Genomic DNA, 27,806 nt, shown 5'->3' with positions numbered 1-27,806 from the left:
GCAATAACACACTATTAAGACATCATCTGAGACTTCATGCCTAGTTTACAAGCAGAGTTGTTGAAATATTCCCAAGCTTGTCTATCTGATTATATTTAACCAATAAATGGCACCTATTTGGAATGAGAAAAATGGATCCTGTGTTAAAAGCTTGTTTCTATTGCTGGGAATCTTCTTCCTCTTCTAAGGTTTCCAGTCATTTGGGCAGGTCTTAGAAAGCTGCCTGCAATGCTTTTGCAACTCCTGAAAACCCTTGAGAACAGGAAGCGAATTCATACAAGTACGATCTGTGTGTGCTGTCACTGATTCCCCTTAGAGTGGTAGCAACACTCGATTGTCTCGCTTCTCATTAACTATACGGCACTTATAAGGAGATCAGTCAGTGCCATGGGGCAGCCCTGTAGAGAAGGCAAAGCCCCCACCCCCACCCCATTTGTAATAGCAGCCCTCTAGAGCTCACAGAGTAGAATAAGTGTCCTTCACTGCATGGCCGCACTGGCCGGCGACACTGGAGCAACACACGCCGAAAGGGCTGCTTGACATCAACTCATTAATCGGGGCATTTGACAGAGGAGAGGCGCGGCTGGTTAAAAGGAGCCGCTCCAGGGGCGTTGCAATGCACGCTGCAAGAAACTGGACCCGAAGTGTGGGCGGTGCGCCCTGGATTAGCTCCGGTTCACTTGCCTTTCCTGTCCTGCCAGTTCTCAGATGTTTTTGTCGCAGCCCGTTCCGCAGACTGCGCCGCTGCGTCCACCTTGGGTCTTCCAGTGCTTCTTTTTCCACGGCGAGATCTGGGGGAAGCCTCATGGCTTGCGAGCTGGACTGTGCAAGAGAGGCGGTGGGCCGGGGGGGCCGGGGAGGGACTGGGGTTTGTGCGTGTTGGGAAATGGAGGGGCGGGTGCAGGAGAAGCTGTGAGGTCTGGGGTGTTAGGGGACTGCCCTAGCATAATTGCATTCCACTGTCACCTCTTCTCTCTGTTTTAGACGCCAGGGGGTCCTGATCCCGTCGGCGCTGTGTATCACCAGTTGAACGAATTCCCCTCCGTGACTTATGCCAGTGTAGGAGTCGGATTTGCTGGCTGTGGGGGCACCGAGTGCCTGCTCCTCTACACGGGTGAGCCGGTTGCTCAGACTGATCCTCACTTTTCCTCCGCGGTGGGGAATAATTCAGGATACCATGTTAGGACTGGCTTGACCTAATGGTGTCATATTCCCGCCTGGTCCTGTTTTCTGAATACCTTTCCCCCTTTTTTCCAAACTCTCTTCAGTTGGAAATCTTTTGCAAATAGGTTAACACAGACCAGAGGACTCAAGGCTGCTGGTCTCTAGAATAATAAATGAAATGTTCCTTTGCAATCTGGCTGCACAACAGGCTTGTCCCATTCATCTTGATGATATATGAGGCCCCACTTCGGTAGATGAATTGACTTGAGCAAATGAGAGGAGCTGCTACAGTAGCTCAAAGGATAAAATTCAGAGAAACCGAGAGTACAGATTTGTTATGAGGAAGGAGATAGTAGGCAGGCTTCTGTGTGCCTCTTATTTTTCAAATAAGTGGTTTAATAGATCAGGCAATTAGGAAAACATAAAGGTTTTCAGGTAAAATAGAGGCCCTTATAATCAGCTTACATTCATTGGAGTCTTTCCCTATGAGAAAGGGACAAAAGTTGGCTAGTCTTGCAAAAAAAAAATTACACATGTATTGAAATGGTACGCAGTGTGAATAACTGATTTCACTGTGTGTAGAATAACACCAGCCCATCGCATGCACCTCAAGTTTTCAGTTACACTTACATTCAAGTTAAAATGATATGTAATTAATAAAAAAGGGAAGCAGTTACAAATAAAATAAAAAGTGTGGCTGCCTTTTCCTGTATTATAAAATAAATGTCAAATTTATAGCTACATTTTGATGATAATATAGACTTTTATATTTCCATTACAAAGAAACTCTCTGGAATATCAAACATTGCACTTTTTTCCTTGGAAATGGCCCTATGGGAAAAGAACTGAAGAGTGAACAATGTACCCTTTAAGAGATGAATGAAGAGTACTAGAAGGGAGTAGGGTCCCTTTTTTGTACTCTAGCAGTGGAAGCCTTGTACCTAAACTGTTCAAGTTGTCTGACACTTTCTCATGGAACTGTTCTAATTTCCCTTTTTGCTGCTTTGTTGATTTTGCTTTTGTTGTTCTCCATTAACTCTTCCCACTTTCCACTGAGATTTAAGTATAGATCATTTTCTGTTTGAGCTGTCAGAGCTGCCAAAATCAGTACTTCAGACATGTTTGTACTTTGGAGCAATGGAGCTTGTCTTCTTCTGGCTTTATCTTAAATGAACAGACATTTATCCAGGGGTGTAGCTAGAGTAAATGGAGCCCGGGGCAAAATCTGAGTTTAGCGCCCCCCCCCCCCCCCATTTGGGCAGCATCCCTCCCCCACCACGACCAAACAACATTTTTTGCACCAGGTCATCTCAAAGTTACCATCGCATTATAGAACATGCCCCAACACACAAATCTGAACACACCCAGGGCTCCCTAGTTTAAACAACATTGAAAGTGATGCCATTTTTTGAACGCGGGAAATCCACCCTGAAACAGCATCACTTTTAATATTGTTTAAACTACAGAGCCCAGATTCTCCCTTTCTTTAAACCACCTTTTAAGGGGATACTTCTGGGCTCCTCTAGTTTAAACAACATTGAAAGTGATGCTGCTTTCAGGCAGATTCCCCACCCCAAACAGCATCATTTTCAATGTTGGTTATTGTGGGTTTTCTGGGCTGTGTGGCCGTGTATCTTGTTCTAATAGTTTTATTCTCTGCATCTGTGGCTGGTATTTCCAGCGGTGTATCATCATCACAGAGAAGTCTATTATACACTGTGTCCAGCCTTCTCTTATAACAGACTTCTCCTCTGATGCACTCCTGGAAGATGCCAGCCACGAAAAGATGCAGGCAAAAGCGTTAGGGAACAAGATCCTATCAGACTACGGCTACACAGCCTGTAAAACTCACAACTACCAGTTGAATCTGGTTTTGAAAGCCTTCAACAATACTTTCAATTTTTTTTTAAATCTGAGAGACCCAGGATTCTCCCCTTTAAATCCATTCCAAAGGAGGTGGATTTCTAAAGAGAAGAACTCCTGGGGAAAATCTCTGAGGGTGCCTGTCAGGGAGCAAATGTTTAAGCTTAACAAGTACTAAACTTCTTCTTGTAGGCTATTCTTCAAGAAGACTCTCCTGATTTAACCACCCAGGTTTGGTGAAGTTTGGTTCAGGGGGTTCAAAGTTATGGACCCTCAAAAGGGTAGCCCCATTTACCATTAGCTCCCATTGGAAACAATGGGGGATGGGGCACCCCCTTTTGGGGGTCCATAACTTTTGGACCCCCTGAACCAACCCTCACCAAACCTGGGTGGTAATTTCATATCAAAGCAGGAGATTATCCTTATGATAATACTCTAGGTTTAGTGAAGTTTAATTCAGGGGATCCAAAGCTATGGACCCCCCAAAAGATGGGTGACCTCCCATTACTCCATTGTTTCCAATGGGAGCTAATAGTAAAATGGGGCTACTCATTTTGAGGGTCCATAACTTTGGACCCCCTGAACCAACCCCTTCACCAAACCTGGGTGGTATCAGCAGTGAGACTATCCTTATGATGGGCTCACCTAGGTTTAGTGAAAGTTTAATTCAGGGGATCCTTAAAGTTATGGGACCCTCAAAAAGGTAGCCCTCCCCATTTACTATTAGCTCCCATTGGAAACAATGGAGTATGGGGTCACCCATTTTGGGGGTCCATAGCTTTGGACCCCCTGAACCAAACTGCACCAAACTTGGCTGGTATCATCAGGAGAGTCACCTGACAATAGTCTGAAATTTTGGTGCTGCTAGCCTAAAAACTGCGCCCCCTGCAGGGCAAAAATGGAAAAAAACCTGAAAAATAGAAAAAGCCACTAACGAACCTGCAATTTTTGCGCCCACCACAAGGTGGCGCCCGGGGCACTTGTCCCCGGATGTCCCCATTGTAGCTACGCCTCTGCATTTATCCATCAGCTTGCCCTCCCACCTGAACTACATTTGCACCTTTGCTGCTAGGTCCCAATGCTGAAAAATCCACCCCCACCCCCTTGGAAGGTACCCCACAATTCTGTGGAGAACCAGGGAGGGGGGAAAAACACTTTGAACCAGAGGCGTAGCAGGGCAAAATGGCATGTGGGGCAAAATTTCTTAATCTGCCAAGTGATTCCTTCCTTGCCAGATCGGGTGTCTTTTCTCCCTGTAGTTTTAGGATGAAACTACTTCTGATGTTTCTTCTTAGTATGTGGGCTCTTGGAGTAGACTTGGCCTTTTCTGTTGTAATGGCTGCCATTTCTTCTGAGACCCTGGTGCTGATTGATCAGTCAGTCCCAGGGAGACAGGATAGAGGCTACGTATTCCTGGACTCTCATAACCTAGAAGTTCTCTCACTTCATCTTCTTCTACTCCTGCAGAGTGGCGCCAACCTGATTTGGGGAACTGTCGGCACTTGCGGTTCAGTCGCCAGCATACTGTGCACCTTGATGGCAGAACAGTTATCTCAGTTACTCCAATTAGCATGCCAGCTGAGATTCGAGACCAGTACGTACAACATTCACTAACCCCAACACAACACTAACCCCAACACTAACCCCAACCTTAGTTGTTGTGTACGACATGCAGGCCAGGTTTGAAGTGGACCTTATTTGGTACAAGGTAGACTAGGAACTGTAGTAAGAATAATCAGTTTCCCCTAGAGATGAGAGCAAAGGGTGAGGCAAACTTAGGGGTTCTTGAGGCTGGGCATGGTTCACAGTGACATGTTAGGACAGTTACTGGCAATTGCAACTTGCACCTGCTCACCTGCAACCTAAAATCCTTCAGCTGAAAGTGTATGTGTTGGGGCGGAGAGTCATAAGTCCAGTGCAATTTTAACCCAAATTAGTTGGCAGAGAGGTTTCCTCCTCTGTTTTTCCTTGGAGCTAGCTGCTTGTGTTGAACATTCCTATCTCTTGTGCTACAGACTGCTGGTCCAGGTATCTCCTACCGGGAACCACAAGGCTGTTCTCACCCATCAATTGGAAAGGGGGCAGAAGCAGGAGGTGCTGGAGGTAAAATAGTTAAACTTTGCTGTCCCACACACTACATAGTCAGTGGTCTGTAGTTGTTACAAAGGTGAAATAAAGCTACAAACTGCACGCTGAAATGACTTGTGTGCAGTACTATAATTCATTTATAAAAGTTTGTGCGGTAAACAGTAGGACCAAAAACCTTAGGAGGTCAGTTATGCTTAACGGAGTATGCATGAATCATGACTTTGATCCATTGAGCATCCCTGTGGATGGAAAAATTTCCACTCATGAAGCATGATTTTTCAGCCTTCCCCTCCCCACTCCTTGGGGGAAAAGAGAAAATAACAAAGTCATGTTCCACAGGCAGAAATCATTCCATCTACATAAATGCTATGGTGCATCCAAGCTATGATTCATGCAGGCACATAGACAGTCATTGGCTTCCTAAGGAGGTAAAGTGACCACATCTTTTTTGACGATTGACTCTTGATTGGTGCCAAAAGTAACCTTCATTGCCTGGTATTGATAACACTTTCTTTCCTGGAGGAGCCTTTGGTCTATTATGCATGCAGGACTCACCCTGTGGCTCTTTTCTTTGCAGTGTTTTTCTCCCCTACTGTTCTCAGTGCTAATTGGGATCTTCTCAATGTGAAGCTCCTCAGCAGTCATTTCACTTACTCACTGTTTCTCTTGTTGCCTGCTACTCCCACCCCCCACCCTTTAAACAACAAAACAGCAAGGAAGAGGCCACTCTGCTAGCTGAGAGTTGGAGGAACTTTGGTTGGGTGGGGGAAGGCAAGACAAGGCGGTAGGGGCAAGCAAAGCCGAGGCAAGCTGAACACACAAGAAAAGTCTTTGCATTCTCAGCAAAGAGAAAGGAAAAGTTGCACTTTATGAGGTTTTGGAAGCTGCGGGGCTTCTTTGATCCATGGCTCAGTGAGTTCTGGAGGAGGAAAAATGTGTGTACAACCAAGAATTTGACACTGCATGCGGAGCATCAAGTGCATAAATGGCCATAGCTTTCTCTTCCTGGTCCTACCAATAGGGCAAGGGGGGTGGGGTGTCATGCAGTTCTAGGCTTTGAGGAATTAGAGTAAGATGTGGATTGCCAAGCCCAAGAATGTTGTGGTAGGCATTGTCCTGTGCTGATTTCTGTGCCCCAGCAGGTTTGGAACAACAGTGGGAGGGTGAAAAGTGTTAACCTTACAGCGCTGGACAAACATGGCAAGGTTTACACAGATGGTAAGAACAGCAGCAGTTGGTTTAGCTGCAAGCTTCTCTGTGTGTGCAGAGTAATGATCCTCTCATCTTACTGCTAATATCTGCTTCCTGATGCCACAGAGCTTGTGTGTGCTCCTCCTTCCCATTAACAGCCTTTTCCCACTGCCACAGTGAGAGATTCTAATGCAGTGATAGCAAACCTTTTCGAGACCGAGTGCCCAAATTGCAACCCAAAACCCACTTATTTATCGCAAAGTACCAACACGGCAATTTAACCTGAATACTGAGGTTTTAGTTTAGAAAACACAGTTGGCTCTGACGCATCCGTTACTCGGGAGTAAGCTTGGTGAAAGTCGGTGGCTTTGCTTTGAAGCAACCGTGCAACTCTTCCAATGGATGAATCACGACCCTAGGAGGGTTTACTCAGAAGCAAGCCCCATTGCCAGCAATTGAGCTTACTACCAGGTAAAGGATTGAGCTTTAGTTCTTCGCATGAAAATCAGTGGGGTTTAACAGCGCTTAACAGGGTTACCTACACTGCTTCCCCAAAACTAGGTCTTAGGTTTAATGCTAATAATTGAGTCCAGTGGCCCAGGCTAGCCTAGATGTGTGGGAGGGGGCACTCTGTTTTCATGTACCTACAGAGAGGGCTCTGAGTGCCACCTCTGGCACCCATGCCGTAGGTTCGCCACCACTGCTCTAATGCTATGTGCCTGTCTTTGCCTGGTCTGTTCAGGCTATTAGGAGGAATTTGTGAAATGCTCTCCAAGCTCTCACTGTAAACTGGGTATTCAAAAGCACCCCAAGACCTTCTTGATAGGTGTCATACTCCTATGATAGTGGATTCTGCTTATTACTATTAATTCAGCATCAGGATTTAGCTTTAGTTGAGACATCTATATACCATATCAATGAAACCCTCAGTGATGCAGAGAATATAAAACCAGCCACAGCTACGGGCCATTCAGTGTGCTTTAGGTATCCGATGCTGTCCTTTCATACAATGTTGGATAATGTACATATTGAACCGCAAGGATGCAAAATGGACCCCTGACAGGCATGGGGGGGGGGGGGGGGAAGCAGCTGACTATCCATTCCTCTATAGACCTTCCCTGTCTGTAGTAGGTGGAGCAACTCAAAAGCAGTGTCATGAGTTCTATCCTTGCATTGTTGGCTCCTCATGGTGAGGAAATGCTCAGAATGCAACGGGGATTAATACATTGAGTTATCCCTGTTGCTTCCTCTGGATGCTGATTGGTCATGGGCAAAAATATGGGGTTGTGATCCACCTTGAGCAAACTTAAGAAAGATGAACTATAAATAATATAAAACAAAGTAAATGAAAACGAAAGTGACAAATCCAGAGACCTCATGATACCCAAGGCGGATACAGCAAAATAGCCGACTAGGGAGTTCACTTCCAGCAAACATTTTCTGAGCTTTCATTGGCCAGGAATGAGTCCCTTACCATCTTAGGAATTGGCCAGGAATGAGTCCCTTACCACCTGTCCAACCACTCTGGCCCTGATCTAGGTTCCTCTGCTATCTGAAGATAGGTGGAATACGGGGAAAGGACCTTCTTGATTATGGGAAAGGATCTTTTTGACAGTGACATGAACATGGAGTTTACTGCTTGGAAACATCCCTGAACCTGTTATATGAATATGCTCAATTTCAATATTAAATCCCTTCCAGATGTTTACATAGCACACTGTTGTTCTCTTCCATGCATAAGGCAGTGGATCACCTTCATATCATCTGATCCAAACCAGACTCTGCTCTAGAATAATGTATGCAATTCCAGAATATGAAGAGGGCTAAGCACAGGAAATTATCTTGCTTTAAATAAGGGTTGTTAACTGTTCCTACTTCACAGATATCTGGCTTTAAAAATAGATTCGAGGAAAGAACATAGTGAGCTCAAAAGCACTAATTTAAGATCAAAGCATGGGCAGTATTATTTGAGCTTTTCCCCATGGCTTTGTTGACCTGGCTGGCATTCAGTCTGTGTCCCTTTTGCTCCTTGTGGAATTACGAATGTAAAGAATCCACCCCAAGAGGGAACTTGTTTTGCTGCAAAATGAATTCTTGTAACCCCCACAAGCACAGCAGGGTCATCTCAGGCTAATAATTGCATAGTAATTAGTGACTTGTGACTGCTCTGCCTTCACTAACAACATATTAAGACCTTGTTAGAAAGCTGCCACCATCATTTTATAATAGCTGCTGCTGCTGCCTCATTTGAGCTGCTATCTTGAAGCAATGTTCATATTTTGGTCACACATTTTAAATGACCCATCTTTTCCCTAAATAGCTCACAGACACCTGCTTGGCTTGCTTGGTGACTAGCCATTCAGCTCCCCTGAATATTCAGAAATGCTAATTCCTCTCCATAGTTGTAGGGAAGACATCTGGCAGTCAAAGTCTCAGCACTGTGTGCTCTTCCTGTTCCTTACTTGCTCTCAGCCTTGAAGAGAAGGACTGTCCTATTGAGGCACTCCTTATCCATTTTCTCATTTTCCTTCTGCCCCCAGGGCAGTTTGGGTGTTTGGCCTGGTCCCACTCAGAAACACAGATCCTGTATGTTGCAGAGAGAAAACGCGCCAAAGTGCAACCACTTTTCCCTCAAGACAGATCCTCCCAAGGAGGAGAGAAGCCTGGTGAAACAACAAAGGTATCTTAAATGCTTTACAGTCGTGATAATTAAATCTGTTGGGCTGGCAAAGACTATATGCTTCAATGCAAAACCACCTATTCTTAATATAAAAAGGCACATTTTCTTTACATTAAATGAACAAGGTATTCATTAACTACATTAGCAAGTTTCTAGGAGGCCTGGTAGCATACATTCCTCTTCCATGTGTTTGAAACATTTGCTGTTTAATTCAGGATGCACAGTTTCAAAACATTTATTTATTTATTTATTTTATTAATTAGATTTTTATATCGCCCTATCCCCGAGGGGCTCCGGGCGGTGTACAACAATAAACATAATAAAATGGCAAAATCTTTAAAAGCTGCGATAAAACAGTAAAAGCTAAATCTTATAAATACAATACAATACAATACAATAAAAATACAATAATAAATATAAATGGCATCCAGCTGCTCCGTATGACCATTTGTCTGATGTGGCAAGGCTGTTCTTATGCTTCACCAAGAGGAGAATTGTGGGCAAGTAATTCAGTACGGACAACATATAAACATATACAGAACTGCCTTATATTGCATCGTGCTTTTAGTCTATCAAGGTCAGTGTTGACTATTCTCACTTTGGCTCTTGGGTGGTTTCAGGCAGAGGTCATTAATCTCCTGCTACCCGATCCTTTTTATCTGGAGATACCAGAGACCCTCTGCATACCCAGCAGATGCTCTTCCAGTGACCCATGCTCTTCCAGTGACCCATGGCCCCACATGTATAAATCAGCCATCATTGACTCAGAACAGTTTTGGAATTTTAGATTACAGGGAGTGGCAAGTTTATGGAAGAAGGCCATAGGGCTTGGTAGTAGGGTGGTAGCCTACAAGCAAGGTGTCTACAGCCAGCCCTGATGAGTGGAGGATGCCTGCACTCCATACTGAGGACTCCATGCCTGTCTCAGAGAAATACAACTGTTCAGCATTCACAACAATATTTTCCCCTTTTGTCCTAGGGGGAGCAGTTTGTGTACTATGACAATTGGGGAGAGATGCTGAGTGATAACAGTGCCCCTGTCTTGTGTGTGCTGAATGTTGAAACCAGTGAAATTTCAGTTCCAGGTGGCATACCAGGACATATCTCTCCTGGGCAGGTTAGTGCATTGCAGTGTGAAGAGTCAATGGAAAACTGCAGTCCCGGTCAGAGATCATGAGAAAAGGGGAAACTCGGACCCAGTTTTTGATGAGCTCTTAAATTGCCATGGCTGCTTTCCAGAGAAAGGGTGAAGGGGGAAAAAACTTGTTCTGGTGCTCTTGGCTATCAAGGTCAGTGCTGACTATTCTCACTTTGGACTCTTAGCCATGCACATCCCTTTACTTTGCTTAAATGTTTGTCAAGGTCAAAATACTTCTGGGTGGCCCTCAGGATTCAGAGTTAGACAAGTGATGTGGGTGTGCAGAATCCCTCACACAAGTGGGAGAATCCAAGTTCAGTTCAGCCACACACACCTCTGAGCTCTTAAAGAAAACAAATCACTGCCAGGCGCTTTCTAGTGGAGTCAATGGTGCTTGCTGTAAGAGCTGTGCACATTACTTATGGCCCAGTTCAAACTCCATGGGCAGGAGTCCTGCAGAAGCCCTCTGGAGAAAACACTCTTTGTCATGAATTTCACCTGTTCAGACATCAGCTGCAGAGATAGCTACAGCTTGCAAATGCAGCTGTCATGGAAATAGTCTGTAACACTTGGTAAGTTGCTGACTTTTCCAGCCATCCTGTACAGGAGCAGGTCCCAGTAGAAGGCTTCAGGGTGGGTTAGGCCATTGTTGAAGGATGTGATCAGAATCAGTGATGTTATGTGGGGTGTAAGGGTAGGTCATAACCCATTAGATAATATATGGAGGTGCCACTAGCTCATATTATGGCTTTGCTTCCCTGGCCAGGCTCTGTGGTCCCCCAGTGATGAAGGTATTTTATTTGTTGGCTGGTGGCATGAACCCTTCAGACTGGGATTGAACGCTTGCTCCAACAGAAGGTATTTATTGATTTCATTTATGCCCCACTTTTCTCCTCAGTGGGAACCTAAACTGCCTTACACCGTTCTCATCTTATCCACACAGTAACCTAGTGTGTTAGGTTGGGTTGAGATACTGCTGCAATGGTAAGCATAATCTCATAGGTTGATGACTATGAATTGTCCTGGATCCTGCTCTGTGATTAGGTGTGCCGGAACCAATTACTGCTTTAGGACACATTCAGAAGGTCATGGACATTTTTATTCAGCTCCCAGACAGGGTGAGAGGAAAACCCCTACACATTGAGCCTCAAAGAGATTGGGGTCGGGGGAGAGAGAAATCAATCAGAAAATAATTATGCAAGCTTTCATCAGGTTGAGCGCAGAAAAAAGGCTGGGGGTATAACGGTTTAGGGCATAATGGAAAAAAAACAACTTTTGTCTGCAGTTTGTCACTTTCTTCAGATGGAAAGTAGGGTTGATGGTACAGAGGGATGGTGGAAAGGGATATCACCCTTGGGCACAATTCTGCCTGGAAAACAAACACAGTGTAAAAGTTGTATTGACACTCATTTTCTAGTAAAGAAAGAATACAAGGCTTCTTTCCAAATGACCACACCCACTTTAATAATAAAAATGGGGCTTAGGCCAATGCATTAGCATATCCTGGATATTAAAGTGCGCACTGAGAAAGAGAGAGGCCAGAAGGTTGTAGACTTGTATCTATGTAGAATTACATGTTGGTAGATGCAAGTCAGATTTCTGATATTTCCAGAGGCTTCTGGGAAGATGAAGTTTAAAAAAATGGAGTCTTCCCTTTTTAACTCTAAACACCAGAAGTCCATCAGAACCTTCCCAACTGTAAACTTGTATGTCAGTGGTCTCCATTATACTTTCCATATAAACTCTATTTCCTCCATAAACTCTAAACTTGTATGTGAGTAGTCTCCAATATAGTTTCTGAAATCTGTTTATTCATATATTTATTTACATGATTTATATCCCACCTTTTCCCTCAGTGGGGACCTAAAGCAGTTTATGTAGTTCTCGTCTCTTCAGTTTTATTCCTACAACAGCTGGCTCAAGGCATCTATGGCAGAGTGGAGATTTGTACCTCATTTTCCCAGACCTTAGTCTAACCATAATACCACACTGGCTCTCAGATCCAGCTGAAATGAGATCCATAGATTTGGGAGGGACTTGATGGGTCAATGGTGTGCCCAGCCACAGCCATCAGGAAGAGGCCTAAAGCAGTACCAGATCATTCTTTCCTTGAGAAAGCGTCAAAGGACAATCCTCCCTCAGGTAGCTTAGTCCATATAAGAAGATATAAATAATTAATATAAAGGACTTCCTTAAACAGAATGTGAAGGAGAACAAGTAATGGCACTCCAGATTCTAAGTTTCACAATCTGTTAAATGTAAAATGTGGATATTTGGCCCTACAGTGGTGTACATATGTATCATTCCAGGGCTGATGTAGAATGAGGTTGGGGTTGGAAGAAAATATTCCATTTGGATCACTCCTTACCATTTCCCTGTCTCTGCTGTAGGTCAGCCCTATTTCTCTTGGATGTATCTGGAAACAGCTGTGGTAAGTCACTTCAGAGGTTGTCCTTCAAAAGGAAGAATTGTGGAAGGTGCAGCTTTCCTGGCTTAGTTCCCCAGAGGAAGAAAAAGTTGTTTCTGCCAGATTTCCAATTCAGTGCAATTGTAAAAGCTATAGAAACCCTCTTCAGAGTGGGATTCTTCAGCCCAGGGCATTCTGCACTTTTTTCCAATTTCTCCAATTTTGGGGAAAAAGCCAAGAAGTGTTTGGAAACACGTGGCTTTCTAATGTATCTCCCCACAGGGTCAGATTTATTTGGTATTGCAAAGCAACTACTTATCTTTCTTCAGCCATTTCATTGTTCCTTATGCTTTATATTTCCAAAATGGGAGTGAGGAAATACACTGTTAGAAGAATCTCTAGAAGGATGTCTGTGGGGACTTCTCAAAAGATGGAGTCAAATGTTTCCCATTCACATGGTGGTAATTTCAAAACATGGGAGCTTTGGGGTAGCTTTGGAGATTAAAAAGCTGTCTAGTGATTTGGGCATTCCTAAATCCACACAGACAGGTCTTGGCCCACCCCTTGATGTCTCATAATAATGATTGTGGTTGCAGAGCTGCTGTCTTCCAATTGCCAGGCCGTCTCTTCTCCCCGGCTGAGCCCCAATGGAACCCACCTGCTGTACTTAGAGGGGTCAGTGTTTGGGCCTCATCGCCAGTGCCTCAAGCTGCAGATGGTGAGTGTGAAAGCATCAAACCAAAGACATGAATTGGAGGGACTGTGAAACCAGAGGTCTGCAGCAAAAGGTATTCAGAGAGCAGAAGAGGTACACTTGACGTGACCTAGAAATACAAGGCAAAATAAAAATGGCACACTTATGAAATAGATATAATTCTTGCTGCAAACGTATTATTCTTCCCAGGAATTCAGAATGCCTTGGTTCAGAGGGGTCACACGGTAGCTTAGTTTGTAATCAGCTTGACAAAAGATGCACAGAAATCTGACCCTTGGGATCCAGCTTGAAGCATGATGCCTTCTATTCCTTATTCTCCAAATTGTGCCTCTGTTTGATCTCTCTCCCACCTAGCTCAACTGGCAAACCAAGCTCACATCTACAGTCGTGGATGTGGTCAGGACTGCCACAGCTGGTAAGTCTCAGTTTCAGCAACTGAAAAAGCCATCTCCAGCTTGCTATACCTGATCTCCCTGTCCCTCTACCCAACTCATGGCTCCTTCTATGTCTTTCTGACACATAGCTCTTGCTGCCTCAAACACAAATTAAGCCCCAATGTTTCCTTTTTAAACTTGAGAATCAGAAATATTCCTATATGCTAGCTTTGCCTGTTCGATCCCACTTTCCAATGTTTCACTTGAAGCTCCTGGCTTTGTCTGTGTTTTTTAAACCTGAGCTGCATCAAAGCTCTTCACTGGGCTTGTCTTCTCCCTTTAAGGTTTTGGGGGCATTTATTCAGGGGCACTGCCCCTGCTCTGCTGGGCCACAGACAACCGCCGAGTCCTGCTAAGTACACCTCAGAGGAGTAGGAAGGTATGTTCAGGCAGCAGAGAAAATCTGAGACGTTAAGGAAGAGGGCCAACATATGGACTGCCTATTGGCAGGGATGCTGAAAAGTAATATCATAGAGAAAGCCTAAAGAGAAGGGTATAGCAAAAAAATCTAGCTGTATGTTGTGTGGTTGTAAAAAAGTTATCCATTGAATGAGTGGATCAATGAATTTATTTATAGAATTCCCCCATATGTGTGCATACTTTTTTTAAAAAGTACATTTTCATCCCATCTTTCTTTCAAGGAGTTCAGTGCAGCATAAATCGCTGTTCACTTCCTCCATTTTATTCTTACCACAATCCTGTGAGGTAGGTACAGCTGAGGGAGCGTGACTGGGCCAAGGTTTCCTAGTTTCCATAACTGAATGGCGTTTCAGGCCTGAGTCTCCCACATCCTAATCTGCCACTTTAACTACTGCAGTATACTGGGGACTCTGTAGTTCCTGAGGAATTAAGTGCAGCAATTTGGATACATGGCAGTCCCCGGTAGGTTAGTGTGAGAGACAGTGACACTTGTTCAGTGAGCTTTGTTGGTGAACAAGGATCTGAAGATGGGCTTCTTTTGTGCTAATAGTACCTCCACCACCCCAACCCCCTTCAGCCATTATACCATATTGGGTCTCAGAAGTGGTGAGTGCTAAACCTTGTTTACCAATGATAAATGTGAACCTCATTTACTGAACCTGAAAGATCTTAGAGGCAGAGGGAGCAAAGAGTCCTGAAAAGAGGTCACCACCTAAGTTACTGGGGTGGGGATAGGGGAGAAGTGACTGAAAGGGAAGGGGCCTGGGTTGCAATCCAGTTGGCTCCAGGTATACTTTCCCTCACCAGAGATAACGTGAAGGGGGTGAGTGCCCAAAGGTAATTACTAGGTGGGCTTCTGTAGCCCACCAGCAGCTTCCATAATCTTTCTTTACTTTCTGTTGCAGGAACTGCTGGTGGTAGATACCAAACTAGGGAGTGTGAACTGTATTACAGCAGGTACAATTGCATGCCGTAGCCAGAAGGAGCTACGTTTTAGCTCCTGAGCCCCATTCTGAGGAACAGATATAGTAGTCAGAAGGACTAGTACTTTCACCCATTTCATAGAACATTGTCTGCTGGACAAGGCTGGTATCCATATGGGACGTTTTATACATCACCTAGCTGGGTTTTCCTTCCATTGAACTTGCTCAATTCTGCAGAGCACTCTGTACTGACAGGTCCTGTTAGCAACCAGAATCAGTTCCCCCACCTGAGGAGGAGCCCTCTCCCTATGCCAGTGAAACCGGAAGCTTAATGCTAGAGCCCTAAGCTGTATAGTTCATTGCACAAACCGCTGACACAAGAAGCCCAATTTTTCCAGAACTGGGTGGCCTTGTCTTTATTTTGTATAATATTTCACTAGGATGTGATGGTCAATAAGTCTTTTGAGGAGCAAGTTGTGTACTCAAACCGAGCAAACTTTTGGCCTTTGCAGACTTTTTGTTGTTGGCACAATAAAATTACAGCTGCAACCAAATTGCTGAACACAGTCCAGACTTCTGTAAAAACTATGCTTCTACTGTGTGGATATTGCATTTTCCCAGCATTGGATATATCATAATTTGTATCTGGGAAAACATTGTTATTCCTCCAGATAGGCATATCTGTGCTATAATGTCTATCATTATGCTTTTATGGATGGAAAGGATTAGTTCTGGAGACAGTAATGGTTAGGAGCTGTGTTTATTGGAACACAACAGCTAGCTAACTAAGCAAGCCACAGCTGGACCTCAGAAATTCTGTCTCCTCCTTGTCCAGTTATGGACACAAAACCTGAGCCTCTCCATTCTAGAGGGTCTCTGGGAGTTGTCCTTAAAGCAACAATACCAATATGCCACAACTATAGTGTAAAATGTGATAATAGAAATAATAGTGAATATTCCCTGTGTCAGTGGTGAACATCTGATTTTTAAATGAGAAAAAGGCAGGCAGATAGCAACACAGAAGCTGCCCATCTAGCCACCAGTTCCTAGATCTTCTTCTTCTGGACCACAGCTACAAAATGGCTGCCAGAGGAGGCACAGCCGACCCCCAAATGGCAGGGACTGCAATCATAACTCTAACAGCAACTGTTCACCTTTTCAGGTAGAAACAGGCATAATGTCTTTTGAAAATAAAAATATTTTTAAAAAATTTCCTGCCTGCATAGTTTAGGTGCTTTACGGAAGCAATCAAAAGAAATGCTATTTTCCATACACTGCTTGGCTATTCCTGTGCACCCCAATTATATTGCAAATATTATGAACTTTGACATGTGTTAAACTATTGTACAAAGGCTAAACATGCAATTGCATTTTCTGACCGTCTGCATAACTGTCATTCTCCTTGTTCCATCCTAGGGACTTCAGAGGGTAGCTGGACCCTTCTGGGCATTCAGCAGGATCTGTTGGTGGTCAGCTGTTCATCACCCAATTGCCCTCCAGGCTTGGTAAGAAGCTTTTCTGGCAACTGAATAAGCATTCAGCAAGTCCAGCAGAGTAGTCCTCTGTCTTCTTTTCTGAAACGTGATACATTTAACGGAGTGATGATGCCCTACCACAATTGCTGCACTCTTTTCTATCATGTTTGTGTATCCTCTTTCTAGATAGATCATATAGGACAGTGGTGGCGAACCTTTGGTACTCCAGATGTTATGGACTACAATTCCCATCAGCCCCTGCCCAATTGGCCATGCTGGAAGGGGCTGATGGGAATTGTAGTCCATAACATCTGGAGTGCCAAAGGTTCGCCACCACGGATATAGGAAGATGCCAGCTTCAAAAATACAGAGTTTGGACATTCTCTTTAGTACAGTTAATTGGCTTTGTTTATGCAGTGTGCATAAAGAAAGCTCAGCTCAAGCACCTGGAATATGTCCTTGTGGTTTGCAGCCACCAAAAAGAACTCTTGAGCACAAACTCATGCCTTGTTCTTCAAGATAGGTTACTTGTCATGTTAAGAGAGATTTATGTGCAACATTGCTGCCTGTTGCTTCCTGTAACAGAATGTTGTCTATCTGCTTTGTAGAAGGTGGCTGTGCTTCCCCCTGTAGGGAGTGAGCTGGACCTGCAGTGGATGAGTGTGGTGGAAACGTCTGTGCTACCAGATGTGGAATGGAAAATCCTCACAGTGCAGCCACCTGTGACTGAGGAGGGCATCCGCTACAGTAAGGAGTAGGAATATGGAGACCCAAGCCAGTCCGTAATCCACTCGTGAGGCTGACTGGTATTTGTTGAGTATTTTACAGTTAGTTGAATGAGTAGGTATCTGTAATAGTACAGACCGAGACACAGCTTGACTGATGAAGATAGCTAAATCTTACGGCCCTGGCCCTCACCTGGTGGAATAACTTTCCAAATGAGATCAGGGCCCTGCGGGACCTGCATAGTTTCCACAGGGCCTGCAAGACGGAGCTTTTCCGCCAAGCATTTGGCCAGCTGACCTGAATGTTACGTCTGGCCCCTGTGGGCACAGCGGGGAGGAAAGGAAGTCGCCATCAGATCTAAGTTGTTTTTATTGGTTTTATCGGATTTGTGCATTTATATTGTTTTTATGGTTGTGTGTCATTTGCCGCCCTGAGCCCTACTGGGGAGGGCGGGATATAAATGGAAAAATAAGTAAATAAATAAATCATTGGGAAATTCCACCTTTTATTGATTCTGTACGGTTTAAAGATAAGTCTGATGCCCGCTCAGAAATAGTTGAGAGGAACAATACACCTTATTCTAGGTGGCAGAATCATAGAAAATATTACAATGGGGATACTGGAATGTCACAGTGAGAACTTGGTGGGCTTAGATTTCTGGATGAAAACCTCAGTATGAAGTGCCTATTTGCAGAAGACAAGTGGAAAGGACTTGGACATGCACTGAATAAAGAGAGGTTGGTCTATATGACTTTTTCATCTAGTATTATCATTTAGGGCTGGAAAAAGATGGAGAAACTTTTGATACTACATTTCACACTTCTAATGAGGTGCTGATGCTGCTGATAATTAATAGCTTGATCCAGTTACCACAGGAAATGTATCATCAGGTGGCATACGTTAACTATCAAAGGAGAGATTTTGGGGTACTATTAAAGTATAGCAAATTTTCAGCTATGGAATGGCTGTACTCTTTTACCAGATTAGAAAGAGTTGGGTTTTTGATACTTCAGTAGCTAAATGTCTTAATCTGGCCTTGTATAATGTAGGAGAATAACCCTCTTCCTCTTGTAGTCGGGACCCTGAATAGTAGCAGCAGGCAGGCTGTGCATAAGCAGGAATGATGCTCGTAGCGCCATGATGTGCCTGTTGACTTCCCCAGGGAAGTGGCAGCTGGATGTTGGTGATCTGCACCTAATCTGTGGTCTTGTTTGCAGCAGACCTGGCATTTGAAGCACTGTTGCTGAGACCGCATGGAAGCCAGCAAGAAGGAAAGGACTTCCCACTTATTGTTTCTCCACATAGTGAGTGACAGCTATCCTTTAGATTGAATATACCACTCTCCATTCCCCATCTACTAGGTGTCTCCTCCCAGCTTCTTTTTCTGTAAAGTTGGCCTTCATTCCATTATCATTTTTCTTAAGGTGGCAAGATAGCCAGGATAGTTTTGTGTCTGATTTTTTTTTAAATCTGCACATTGGGTCACTTACAAATCTCATCTCCTGATGGGGAAGGGGATGATAGGCAGAATTCTGTTGCCTGGGCTTCTCAGCATTCTTTTTCCAGAAGTCCTTTGCTGTATGGCTGCCATTCTCGTTCCAGGTGGCCCTCATGCAGTCTCTGAGGCCTGTTGGCGTTCAACCATGGCATGTCTCTGCAGGCTGGGTTTTGCAGTTCTCATGGGTGAGTGCAGAGGTGTCCTGTACTTCCTTCCCCATCCCTCTGAGAGCGCATCCAGATCATCAGTGCATGCACTCTGCAACTGCATCTCACTGTTTGTGTGTTACCCCAACATTGTCTCCATTCACATGGTGTCAGGGATGGGAGAAGGGCAGCGTTTGAATTAAGGAGCAAGAGACTGAAAGGCAGTTAAGGATTATGGCCAAATGATGTCCCTTCCCTTAGTATCCTTCTGAAAAAAGCAATGAGGTAGCCCTCATCTGCCTCCCCTCAGAATCTGAACACTGGAAGGGGGTGGTCTTTGGTGCTGGAGGATTATCATGTGAGTCCAAAGATGATTCTGGGCTCCCCAACTCTCATCTTCTGCTAGGACTTTGGTAGTCTTCGAAGATTTCATCATCTGCACAGTGTTGGCTTAAATTAGTCTTTCTTTTGATCCAATTGATTCTTTCTGCTTCTGCCTCAAAAATACCTTTGTTAGTTCGCTATGCAACATGATGAAAGAAGAGTGAAATTGCCTTTGTCCATATAGTACAGGGGTAGGGAACCTGCGGCTCTCCAGATGTTCAGGAACTACAATTCCCATCAGCCCCTACCAGCATGGCCAATTGGCCATGCTGGTAGGGGCTGATGGGAATTGTAGTTCCTGAACATCTGGAGAGCCGCAGGTTCCCTACCCCTGATATAGTAGAAGGAAGAAAAGAACAGACTAGATTAGCAGACCTTAGACTAAGGTTGAGAGAACATAAGAACATAAGATCCCTGCTGGATCAGACCAGAGTCCATCTAGTCCAGCACTCTGCTACTCGCAGTGGCCCACCAGGTGCCTTTGGGAGCTCACATGCAGGATGTGAAAGCAATGGCCTTCTGCTGCTGCTGCTGCTGCTCCCGAGCACCTAGTCTGCTAAGGCATTTGCAATCTGAGATCAAGGAGGATCAAGATTGGTAGCCATAGAAAGTGATAAAATTAATACAGACCTAACAACTAGATTAGTTAGACCTGACAACACAAACCATACATCTCAGGTTTACTCACTTGTTCATCTTCCAATATTATACATGCTGTTAAATATCAGCAGTGCCCTTCTACTGTCTGTATTGGACAAACAGGTCCGTTCCTATGCAAAAGAATACATGGGTATAAATCTGACATTAAAAACCACAGCACTCAAAATAGGAGAGTGTGATTGACCAAAGGTTTCCCTGTGAGTTTCCACAGCAAAGTGTAGGTTCAAACCTGAGTCTCCAACCTGTGTCCACCATATCTCACTACGGACATTAATTTTTTTGCCGACTCAGATCTCCATTTCTATTCATGTCTGATAAAGGGAGCTTTGACTTTTGAAAGCTTATATCGGAAACTCTTGTTGGTCACTGAAGTGCTACTGAACTTGAATCTAACTGTTTTACTGCAGACCAACAAGACCTATGAAATTAGATTAGTAGAGATTCCTTGTGGGATTTTTCAGTTGTAGGTGCCTGCGGAATGGAGGCATTAGTGCTTAGGTGGATCTAAAACTGAAGCCTGAGGGTGTGACGTGTTCCACTCCCTGCCACCCAGTGGGAACTTACTACCCTTTCAGGAAACCCCATCTCCTTTAACCATCCCCCTGCCATTGTCCTATTTTGAGTCTACGTCCTGGCTGTATAGTGGTTTGCTCTGCTAGAACATCAGCTGCATCTTTCTCAGCCTCTTCTATGAATGAGCACTATACTGAGATAGATTTCTTCACCAGCAGAGATCAAAGGTCATAGAGAACTAAAAACACAAATGGAAGGAAATGAGTAACATAATCATAAGATCTTACAGAATAACAACACAATTAGCAGTACGGAGATACTATGCTACAAGAAATAAAATGACATCTTTGTCCTACATTTATAACATTTATATATCCCCATATTTGCTTCCAGTGCTAGAGGTTTACGACATTGTTTTATTGATTGGTGGATCAATAGAAAGGGGGAGGAGGGAGGTTCTGAGGCAGCCATTTGGGAGTGAAAAAGCTGTATTAGACTATTGGTACATGTCCCATCTCAGTCTCCTGATTTGCCTTTTTCTAACCAGTGAATTACAGGGGCTCCCTGGGCTTTGGCCAGGCCAGCATTGACTCTCTGATCTCTCACGTTGGGGTACAAGATGTGGAAGACACTCAGGTCAGCCTCCTTTCTTTCTCTTTCACCCCCTGCAGGATGAGCCAGCAGCTGCAAATAAAAGCACAAAGCTCAGTATTGCTAAACCAGGGGACCTGATTAACAAATATCACACTGTTTGTCCTTTTCATAACAGCAGGCAAGCTTTGGGTGGGGAAGGAAGGCAGTTGCCATAGATTTGGAATAGATTTGGCCTATCTGGAATAGACCTGCTCACATAGAGACCATCCCCTCACTGCATCCCTGTCCCCTGTCCAGTGTTATGCTATGCTTCTGAACCCTTCTTTGGACCTACCTAGGGAGGGTTCAGAAGGAATGAGATCCTTGGGGTTGAAAAATGCCATGAACCATTTGTAGACATGCACACAGGCAGTTTTTAATTGAATTCCCTGGAAGGAGAGTTGGGGGATCATATATGTGAGTGGCTAATCCAGGGATCTCCATCCTATGCCCTTCCAGATGTTCATGGACTACGAATTCCATCAGCTCTGCCAATTGGCCATGCTGGCAGAGGCTGATGGGATTGTAGTCTATGAACATCTGGAGGGCCATACATTGGAGACCCCTAGGCTAATCTGTATTGTGTGAATGGTCAGAGAATTTCATAATTACAATCCTCACTCTAAAAACCTTTGCTAGATTCATTCCCTGGGCCAGGGGCAGGCAGCAAAAGCTACCTATGCTGTGTAATGTTATGGTATGTGAGGAACCACTGGCCACCTCACAGAAACTGCATGGGTCTGGGTCTGGGTTTGCAATGACCTCTGGGAACATGTGTGCCTCTAGCTCTGTTCTTCTATCGCAGCTGGCAGTGGAGTCGGCACTGCAGTCAGAGCCCTTGGACCGACGTAGAATTGCATTGCTGGGAGGCTCCCATGGGGGCTTCATCTGTTGCCACCTCATCGGCCGATACCCAAATATGTACAAAGCCTGTGCAGTCAGAAGCCCTGTCATCAACATGGCCACTCTGCTGGGAACCTCCGACATCCCTGACTGGTAGGGAACTTGTTTGCACAGAGGCGTACGGGGCCCAGATTGCACCCCCCCGCCTTACCTGAGCTGGCGGGAGCAGGAGGTTCTGTCATGCTGGGGCTGCTGCCTGGCAGGGAAGAGAAACTGGCTGTGCGGCAACCAGTCCCTGTTCCCTGCCCAGCAGCACCCGCAGCACGCACGAGGGACAGGAAGAGAAGCCTGCAGGCTTCTCTCCCCATCTCTGCATGCTAGTGCACCCACGGCTTCCCTGGCACTTCAGGTGCAGGGACGGGAAGAGAAGCCCATCCCTACACCCACAGTGCCAGAGACGCTGCGGGTGAGGGGAAGAGAAGCCTGCAGGCTGGAGGTGAGAAGCTGAGCCGGCCGCTGGGGCTGCAGGGGCTCCCAGTGTTTCCCTCCACAGCCGGAGAAGGTGGGACTGGGTGCTCTGGCGGCCGGCTCAGCTTTGCACCTCCGGCTGGAGGCAAGGAGCTGAGCAGGGTGCCAGGCACCATGGTCTGCAGCCAGCAACTAGGAACTGGGAGTCAGCTACAGGCCGCGTGCACTGCTCAGTTTCTCACCTCCTGCCAAAAAAGCAAACCATTTGGTCATGTTAGGGGGGCGTTTGGTGCCCCCCATGTGACCAAAAGGCTTGCGCCCAGGGGCATGGGTTACCCCATGTCTCTAGGGCCGTATGCCACTGTGTTTGCATCAGCCCTTCTGTCTCTCATGTTTCAAGAACCTTCCCTTATTTAGTGCAAGCTGGTTCCCATTTCTTTTTGAGTCACTTTGATACCCCCCATCTCTCCACCTTGTCACCTGACCACATCCTCTCACAGTTCATGAGTCAACCTCCCTCATCCTCCTTTTCCAGGTTACAACCTTTCTGTTCGAGCTCTTTCACAGCCATAGAAAAAAATGTCCTTCGGGTCCATAGCGGAGGTCACAAATCAGATTGTAAACCTAACTGTACCTTTTCACAGGCGCTACACATCCGTAGGTTTGCCATACTGCTTTGAGCGAATTCCTTCTGGAGAGGATTTGGTGACCATGCTGCTCCACTCCCCCATCATTCATGCTGCAAAGGTAAAAGTCAGAGAAGTCCCTGGCCAGGGGCTATATTAGCAGTCCAGCCTCAAAGAATGAAACAGTGTGCTTCCTGAAATCATAGAATGGGAAAGGGCCATACAGGCCATCTAGTGCAAACCCCTGCTCAATTAAGGATCAGTCTACTCTAGAGCATCCCCGACAAGTGTTTGTCCAGCTGCTGCTTGAAGACTGCCAGGGGGAGGGAGCTCACCTTCTCCAGAGACACTTGATTGCCATTTTGTGTGAATAATGCAATGGTATATTTTTCAGCTTCTAGTGTATGTGTACACATACTCTGAAAAATGTGGTATTCCAGTTGCACTTGCTTAAGATAGAAAACATGCGTATTGCCCTATTCACTACAAATGGAGTCTGTGCCTGCTGAGAGGATTACCCATGGTGCATGGTTGGATCGCCAAGTTATAGCATCCGAACAGGATTATAGTGCAAGTTCTTACCACTGGAATAGTGATTTCTGTGCATTTCCTCTTTGTGCCATGTGCATTGCACCAGTATTGTATCAGGGCAAAATCTGGGACTAGGAATTAGGACTCAGCATGCTGAGAATCTCAATATTTGTTTTAAAATAGGCAGCTTCTGCCCTTACAGCAGCAAAAAGAGTTGAACATGTGTGAAAGCATTTGCTAAAATCTCAGCAACCAGAAGGACAGCAGAGTAAGATTTTTGCAATATATAGTGGAAATGTAATTGGGGGGGGGGGGGGGAATGGGGAAGATAATTGCCTATAATGGCTCTTCTATGTATTTTATAAATCACAGGGACAAAATAAGCAAAGTTTGCTCAGTTTAAGTTCTTTTATATGCAGAAGTCTTCTTTTCCTAGCATAGCAGTTTAATTTTTTTATGAGCACGAAGTATTAAAAAATTCAGCAACTTGACCCCAAGTTGTAAGCAGCTTGTTGGGGAAATTGCTTCCCAGTTTGAATAATAACTAATAAGCAGAGTGAAATAAGAGACCAAGAGACTGTTGCTGTGATTATAAAAAGAAGAAAACTTTACTTAACTAAATCAGGGTAGGGATACATGGAGTAAAAGCAATAAATCCTTACTATTCTAGCAAAAACTTAGTTACAGAACTTAGGCACATGTGAGCCCACATATGGCCTAGGCATTCACCTCTTAAGGTGATTCCATGTTCCAGGTGGAAAAGAAAAACCTCATCTCCTGTGAGACAAAGAAACATACCATATATACTCGCGTATGAGCCGAGTTTTTCAGCCCTGTTTTAAGGCTTAAAAATGCCCCCTCGGCTTATACGCGAGTCACCGCTTACCAGCGGGCTCTTCAGGCCTCTGCCGAGGCTGGGGGCGTGGCCGGGACGACCTCCCTGTGGCTGCACAGGCCACTTGTTGCTGCCCTCCTCGGAGGGTGAAGGGGGAACTCCGAGGCACCCTGGTAGGCTGGTCTTCGTCAAACCCTGGGAGGCAGAGTGAGCTCCTTATTTGGGCAGTGACATCAGGGGGATTCACTGCCCAAATAAAGAGCTCCCTCTGCCTGCCAGCTGGGTTTGACAAAGCCCAGCCAGCCAGCAGGCAGAGGGAGCTCCTTATTTGGGCAGTGACTCCGTCAAACCCAGGCGGCAGGCAGAAGGAGCTCCTTATTTGGGCAGTGACACCCCGGTTTCCCACCCTCGGCTTATACCTGAGTCAATAAGTTTTCCCAGGTTTGGGCAGTAAAATTAGGTGCCTCGGCTTATACACAGGTCGGCTTATACATGAGTATATACGGTAGTTAACTTTATAACCTCTGACCTACGTGCTCTTTCTCACATAAGCAATGTCAGACTAACTGTCCAATGACTAATCAATGAACTGGTTGTAGAACACTGACCTCACTAGCTAATTAACATGCACACAGTTAACCCCTTCTTGTCAGGATTGTGACAGACACTTGCAATTCCTAACACAGCGCTTTTGTGTGCAGCTCCCGTACTTACTGGCTACTCCTCCTTCTATAGGTGCGTACACCCTTATTGCTCTGTGTGGGCGGCAAGGACCGGCGGGTGTCTCCTTACCAAGCTATGGAGTATTATCGTGTGCTGCAAGCCAGAGGCATTCCTGTGAGGTAAGTGTTATATGCCTTTTCTTCTGACCCAAGAACACAAAAGGCAATGCTGAAAGCTTAATTTGAGCACGGCTGCCTGTTCAGAAACTGAGCCATTCTTTCTCCCAGAGCGGTGGCAAAGCCACCAGGGGATGGGGGGTGCACAACGCACTGGGCGTACCGATTCTAGTCACGTGGGGGGCAGAAAAATCCCCCAGCCCCACCTGTGACCCCCCCCCCCGTGCTCCCCCCTGTGCTCCCCCCGCAGCGCCCCCCCCATGGCGCACCCCCCACTTACTTTTAGGAATGGAACATCCCAGATAAGAAGCCTGCCTGTGTTGCCTAGGCCTGGTGGGAACTACATTTCCCAGGGGCTCCCGGGGGGGAATCCAGTGTGTGCACCGGGCGCACTCTGGCCTAGCTACGCCTCTGTCCCAGAGTATCTCTCAATGAGCCACTTTTACACTGACCAAGCCCCTACTATACTGGACTCACTAACCAGGCTCGTGGTCTAAATATGCCAGTTTCTTCCTAGCTTTTCTCATTGCACCTGCATTTCTGCTTGGATTCACCCTACCCAGCCATCTTTCCCATCATCACCACCACTACATTTGATCAAAGTCTCATGGATACTGAGTGTTCAGTTTTGAGAGGAAATATCACTACATTTAATTGTGCCATCATTATTAAATCAGCACTGGAGCCTGGGGAGAACTTAACTTAGTTCCCTACTTAAGGAAGCAGACATCCCTTCCATAATCTCTCAGCCTGCAAGCAAGGAATAGGGATCAGCAGCAAGATGAGAAGTAGCTAGGAAAGGAAGAGGACCATTCCACAGCATTAATGGGGCGGAGGGGGATCCTGCTGCTCTTCCTCTATTCCTCTATTCCTCCGTTCCTCTTCCTCTATTCCTATTTGCTGTCCAAGGGGAGGGATGCAGTAGATGGACCATGTTATGTCTTTCGTTGCCCGATTAAAGATCCTGCTGATGTCTCTACGTGTACTTGGAGAAAAAGGTTTTTGTGCTGTTATGTATATTATTTCTAAAAATTGCTACCATCATCCTTTTACATAATTCGCTAAGGGCTGAAACGTCCAACAACAAACTCAGTCAATGAGCCTGCGTGCCCATTCGTGGAATTGCATCCCTCACGTTCCAACCACCCCCCCTAACCCCCCTTCCAAAGACCTGCGGACCTCAGGAAGCAAGGTAGGGGGAGAAGTGGCCCCAATCCTGTGTGCTGGACTCAGCGTGCTGAATCCAGCACACAGGATCAGGGGCCCACCTCCCTTTCTGAGACCTGCAGGTACTTGTGAAGATGGGGAAAGTTCTCCGTATCTCCATAGGCACCCCCTATGCTGTCTTTCGCCCCCACCCCACTTGCCAAGGCCTCCAGGTTTTGGGAAGTAGGGTGGGGAGATCTCAGGAAGGGAGGTGGGGGCCCAATTTTCTGTGCTGGATCAGGGTTGCTTCTTCCTCCATCTCACTTCCCGATGCCTGCAGTTCTCAGAAAGGGAGGTGGGAGGCCTGATCAAAGGTCCATCTAGTCCAGCACTGCTGCCAACAACAGTAAACTAGATCAGGGGTGTCAAACAAGGGCTGGATTTTCCCCCTTGAGAGAACTTATTAAGCCCATGAACCAGCTGAGGCACCCACCGCCACCACCACTCCTGATCTGACCAGACACTCACTCCACACAATTTTACCTGGTAAGCCATCCCCCTCTCCCCAGTGCTGACTTTGGCTGCAGGCTAGCCAGCTGAGGCAGCCATCCCCAGTGCTGATCTGGGCTGGTGAGATTGTTGCAGACTCACTAACCAGGGCAGCCACCCACCCCCCAGGACCAAGCCTGACCAAGATACATTTATGTTATATTTGGCCCTCATAACAAATCATTTCAACAACCCTAAACAAGATGGTCTCAGAAGTCTCCTGTCTTTCATCAATGTCTAGTCCACACCTGACTTCCAGAGAGAGAACAGATAACTTTGAAAATAGTATGATCATGAAAAATTTTATCAAAGAGGATAAGCTGGCCACAAGCACAGGATTTTTTAAATGAAGGAAATTGGACTGAAGGTGAAACACTTTACATTTGAAGGGGTGGGGGATGGTGAATAATGAATTCACAAATATGCTGAGAAAAGCATTTTGTACTACCAAAACCCAGAGGAAATTGTGAATGATGCTCCCCACTCTGTCGTTTGCAGGTTGCTGTGGTATCCAGAAGGGAATCATGCTCTAAATGGAGTGCAGATTGAAGCAGATTTCTTTATCAACTGTGCACAGTGGATCATACAACATCTTTCAGGGGGAACAGGCAGTAGAAAACAACAGCTATCTGAAAAAGCAGAGATCTAAATTCTACTTTGAATAGAAATATCTGGACTATGGGACTCTATCTCTGGATAGGCCTAACTGCCCCAATAGATATTTTGTATAGTTTTCAGCTACAATCAAGTTCTAGCCTTTGAAGATCATATTGTAACTCTGGCAATTCTATGATACAGACTGTTCAGTAACAATACCTATTTAAATGCAGTTGTAGAGGTAAAGCTAAAGAATTACCATAAAACTCTGCTGGGTGTTGTTTCTGGTTAAAGGAATTTAAATATAGGTGGTG

At 45.4% G+C, this 27,806-nt stretch overlaps 1 protein-coding gene across 2 annotated transcripts; it reads left to right on the top strand.

Annotated features, from left to right (window-relative positions):
- The first annotated feature begins 504 nt into the window (after window positions 1-504).
- Window positions 505-27,758, top strand: LOC125430022 (acylamino-acid-releasing enzyme-like). 2 transcript variants are annotated; one of them, XM_048491688.1, is made up of 22 exons: window positions 505-838; window positions 985-1,114; window positions 4,495-4,621; window positions 5,043-5,130; window positions 6,258-6,333; window positions 8,847-8,986; window positions 9,966-10,103; window positions 10,891-10,982; window positions 12,515-12,555; window positions 13,128-13,249; window positions 13,601-13,661; window positions 13,965-14,059; window positions 15,006-15,057; window positions 16,440-16,528; window positions 17,107-17,245; window positions 18,442-18,528; window positions 18,827-18,907; window positions 20,973-21,061; window positions 21,864-22,054; window positions 23,014-23,116; window positions 25,097-25,203; window positions 27,394-27,758. In XM_048491688.1, exons 1-22 carry the CDS (start codon window positions 617-619, stop codon window positions 27,542-27,544), a joined length of 2,421 nt encoding a protein of 806 aa, XP_048347645.1. In that variant the 5' UTR covers window positions 505-616; the 3' UTR covers window positions 27,545-27,758. The 2 variants fall into 2 exon arrangements, with proteins under 2 accessions (XP_048347645.1, XP_048347646.1); XM_048491689.1 differs by lacking the exons at window positions 13,965-14,059; window positions 15,006-15,057 and having other exon boundaries at window positions 506-838.
- Window positions 27,759-27,806: the final 48 nt, after the last annotated feature.

Source organism: Sphaerodactylus townsendi, linkage group LG03 (assembly GCF_021028975.2).
Source record: "Sphaerodactylus townsendi isolate TG3544 linkage group LG03, MPM_Stown_v2.3, whole genome shotgun sequence".
In the NCBI taxonomy this organism is placed as follows: Eukaryota; Metazoa; Chordata; class Lepidosauria; order Squamata; family Sphaerodactylidae; genus Sphaerodactylus; species Sphaerodactylus townsendi.
This window is presented reverse-complemented; position numbering and strand designations above follow the sequence as displayed.